The sequence below is a fragment of the Octopus bimaculoides genome, chromosome 26, assembly GCF_001194135.2.
Source record: "Octopus bimaculoides isolate UCB-OBI-ISO-001 chromosome 26, ASM119413v2, whole genome shotgun sequence".
Classification (NCBI taxonomy): Eukaryota; Metazoa; Mollusca; class Cephalopoda; order Octopoda; family Octopodidae; genus Octopus; species Octopus bimaculoides.
The window spans coordinates 16,872,038-16,876,361 of record NC_069006.1 but is presented as its reverse complement, the minus strand read 5'-3'; the positions used below and the strand labels follow the sequence as shown (position 1 = coordinate 16,876,361).

The 4,324-nt window shown below is 38.2% G+C and overlaps 1 protein-coding gene across 2 annotated transcripts in view; it reads right to left on the bottom strand.

The window, feature by feature from the left end:
* Positions 1 to 4,324, bottom strand: part of LOC106883039 (solute carrier family 2, facilitated glucose transporter member 3) — a 24,248-nt gene that overhangs the window by 6,356 nt on the left and 13,568 nt on the right. For both annotated transcript variants that reach the window (XM_014933901.2, XM_014933902.2), the window contains 5 exons: positions 2,359 to 2,483; positions 1,821 to 1,991; positions 1,371 to 1,472; positions 905 to 993; positions 453 to 551 (listed from right to left, as the gene is read on the bottom strand). In XM_014933901.2, the coding sequence (XP_014789387.1) occupies positions 453 to 551; positions 905 to 993; positions 1,371 to 1,472; positions 1,821 to 1,991; positions 2,359 to 2,483 (586 nt within the window). The remainder of the gene's footprint in view (positions 1 to 452; positions 552 to 904; positions 994 to 1,370; positions 1,473 to 1,820; positions 1,992 to 2,358; positions 2,484 to 4,324) is intronic.

Here is a 4,324-nt window from a genome sequence, read left to right as displayed (position 1 = left end):
ATATATATATATATATATATATATAATATATATATATATTTCTGTTATCTTTTACTTGTTTCAGTCATTGGACTATGGCCATGTTGGGGCACTGCCTTAAAGTGCTTAGTTGAATAAATCAACCTGAGTGCTTATTTTCTTATTCTATTGGCTCTTTTGCCAAACCGCTAAGTTACAGCAATGTAAGCAAACCAACACCATTGAAGTGATGGAACACAAACACATACACAAAGATATACATATTCCGTCTACCAAATCCACTCAGAAGGTCTGGCCAGCCCAACGCTATATTAAAAGGCACTACCCAAGGTGCCACACAGTGATAACGAACCTGGAATCATGCGCTTGGGAAGCAAACTTCTCCCCACACAGCCATGCCAGCGCTTACAAAGTCACACTTCATCTATAAATTTTATCAAATATAGAATATAAACATAGTATAATATACTCACAGCATTGATACCAGAGAGTTGTTGTGATAACATCATCATGACACAAATGATAAGAGGTTTCCGGAGGTAAGATATTCGAAACAGATCAATGTAGGTTACCTGTAGAAGACATTAAGACAATAGTATAGAAGACAGACACTGATGGGGGGTAACCAATAGTAACATCAGATTGAGCTGGAGTTGTTATTTATTAGAATGAATCTGTTCCAACTATGACCATTTCATCTTTTATTCTGACATGGTGTGTGTAAAACTACATTATCTAATGTGTTACTTTGTTTAGCCTCAAGTCAACTTTCATCCAGCAATCCCACAATCAAATCTCTCCCAGCCATAACCAGTGCATTTTTTCAATAAGTGGTAAATGTCCCAGCCCAATGCAAGGAGCTGGAAACAAGTTGTGCTGATGGTAGAATGCATTAGTAGATAGGGAAACTGGGGTAAGAATTTACTTGTGGTTTGTTTCGCGCTTCTTCTTTTGTAGTCCTCAGTTCCTCCAATTCATAGCCAACATCATGGGTTCCTCGTAACCAAACCAAGGCTGAAATATAGAAGAGAGGACAATATTACATGTAGAATTACAACAAACAGTGTGTAGCTTGCCGATATGTACAAGGGATGCTGGAAAGTTTCTGGCTTTAAGGGTATTACAAAAGGCCTGGTTGGAGGCCCAACCTTCTGAGTTCTTTTACTGGGCTTAGAAAAACTGAAGGACTGCTGCAATAAGTGTGGGAATCTGAGAGGGGAATATGTTGAATAAAATCAAACTGATCCTCCTGTATTTTCTTTTACCCAAAGCCAGGAACTTTTCAGCCCACACTTGTAGAGGGAGGAAGGGAACAATATTCTCATTGAATAATACAGTGAAGTTCTGTCAGTAAAAGAGCCTGAAATATGAATAAGGGCATAAGGCAGTACCTGCTTCGGCTTCATCTTCATCATGATTTATGAGATAAGCAGGACTTTCAGGACACCAAGGTAGTGTAAGCATCTGAATAATAAGAGGAAACACTGACAGACCTAGAACAAAAGAGAAAAAATACACAAGATGTAGTACATGGTTTGAGGTTTCATACTTTATATTTGATACAAGTCTACAAATACAGACAGAAAGTCACAACACAATAACATAAGGAAATGTGCCCCTTAATGAATTCACTCAGTCATCCCACATTGTTGTACTAAAGAAGACCCGCCCAGCACAACAGAATTGAGATCCTGAAACCAAGGTACCACATATAAAGCACCCAACACACTCTGTAAAAGTGGTTGGCATTAAGAAGAGTATCCAACTGTAAAAACCATGCCATCTGAGAAAGACAGAAATCAAGGGGTCAATAAGTAAAAAATGGTTGAGAGTGTACATACCAAAAATGAGAGGCCATATCTCCTCCTTGCCCCAAACACTATGCAGACCCACTATCTGTGCCATGATAATCCCTAACAAAATGGCACTCTGATTGATTGTGGAGATGAAACCTCGTAGGTGGACTGGAGCAATCTCATTCAGATACATTGGAGCAACACTAGTGCTGATTCCTGTAGGGAAAAATAGAAATTATCATCAACAGTTTATATTTATAGATTTTTTTTTTTTCTGAGATGAGTTTAACACTTTACCATTTAAACCAGCCATATCTGGCCCAAATATTCTATCTGTTTATGTATAGACAAGCATATTCAGCCTCTGATGATGGTGGTAATGATAATGAGGGTGGTGATGATGATGATGATGAATATGGTAATAGTGATGATGATAATGGTGATGATGATGATGATGACAATACTGAGGTTGATGAGGATGATGATCATCCTCATGGTAACAGTAGTAATGATGATGATGATTGTTAACCTTTAAACAGTGGACATCAACTGATGTACATTTGTACAATGCCAGGAGACTTACCCGCACTGATTCCAATTATAAATCTGCCAATAATAATCATTTCAAAGGAATGAGCCAATTTTGAGAAACACATGAGCGTCAGAGCAAAAATTGTTGGTAAATTATTCCATAGGAGGGTGGTCTTCCTGGAAAATAGAAGACAAACAGACCATAGATAGCTAATACAGCAACAACAACAGTAGCAACAACAACAATAGCTTCCTACAATCTGACTTTGCAAACCAATGAAGGAGCCCCTATAAATTCATTCAGTATGTTAGAAATAGCAGCTAAATTTCTCTCAAATCACATATTTTACTGTCTTAGCTAAAAAAAAGAATACATTAAATAATACAGTCTCTATATTGATCCCTAAATCTGGAAGAAATAGCAGAAAATCTCCCTTAACCCTTTAGCATTCAAATTGGCAATATCTGGCCCAAATTTTCTACCTGTTTCATGTTCAAACCAGCTGGATCTGGCCTTTCACATGTATCTTGCACTGCCATTTTAAAAGTAAGACAATCACATCACTGAAAGGCACATAAAAGACACCATTTCGAGCGTGGCCGTTGCCAGTATCGCCTGACTGGCCTTCGTGCAGGTGACACGTAAAAGCACCTACTACACTCTCTGAGTGGTTGGCATTAGGAAGGGCATCCAGCTGTAGAAACTCTGCCAAATTTAGATTGGAGCCTGGTGTTGCCATCCGGTTTCACCAGTCCTCAGTCAAGTCGTCCAACCCATGCTAGCATGGAAAGCGGACGTTAAATGATGATGATGATGATGATGATGAAGGCGGTACCCAAAAGTAATCGGAAAAGTTTTCTGTGGGACAAGCCCATTGTAGTTCAGGCTACTAGAAGTCACTTGATGCATCCCTCAGGCATTAGTCTGCTGACCAGCATCATCATGTTAAGTTGTACTGCCATGTGGTGTGTCTTTGTTTTGCAGTGCTTCTCCCCTGCCTGTTGATTTTTGCAATGGCTGAAATGAAGGAACAGCATGCTTCCATGAAATTCTGTTTCCAGCTGGGGAAAACAGTGGCTCAAACAGTTGTCACTGCCATGAGCAAAACACAAGTTCATGAGAGGTTTCCATGCTTTAGGAATGGTCACCTGTCGCTTGAAGACCAACCTCATTCAAGGTGAACGTCATCACCCTGCACGAATGAAAACATCCTGAAAATGTATGAATTATCCAAACAAAGGGGAGCAAATAGAAAAGTTTAGGCCTAAACTCTTCTGAACACAGATTTCAAAACTTTGGCCAAGGTGTTAGCAAAGAGGTTGGCACTTTTTGTTGAGGAACCGATTTGTGATGTGCTAACATGCACCATCCCAAGCAAGTCCATCCATGACAACCTTCACCTCATGCAATACATCATAGACAGGATGGGTAAAGAAGCTGGCATGGGTAAGGCTTTGATCAATTTGGATCAATCTAAGGCCTTTGATTGGGTCAACCGCTAATATTTGGCAGCTGTTCTCACGTTACATAAAATGGAACATGTAAACAATTTACATTGTGAACATGCTCCATTTTATGTAACCTGACATTGTATTGTCTTGTACCATTCCCAATGTCTTTGTTTTTGGGCGAACCTTTAGTCATTAATAAAAAAAAATATTATAATTATTATCGTCAGTGTTATTATCATTGTCATTATTATTATTATTATTATTATTATTATTATTATTATTGTCATTATTATTATTGTCATTATTATTATTATTATTATTGTCATTATTATTATTATTATTATTCAGTAGTTTTATTTTTATAGCGTGCTTTCACTTCACTACCGAGCGCAGCTCTGTGCGCCTTGGGTATGTGCTGTGGTTTGCTGTGGTGCTCTTATGTTTACTGTATTGAAAGTGTTTTGCGTAGAATGTGTGCGCTACCCAGTAGTGCAATTTTCTGTATGTTATATATATTTGTAAGTCCTGGTGTTTTTGTTATGTATTTGTCTGAATATTTTTTTATT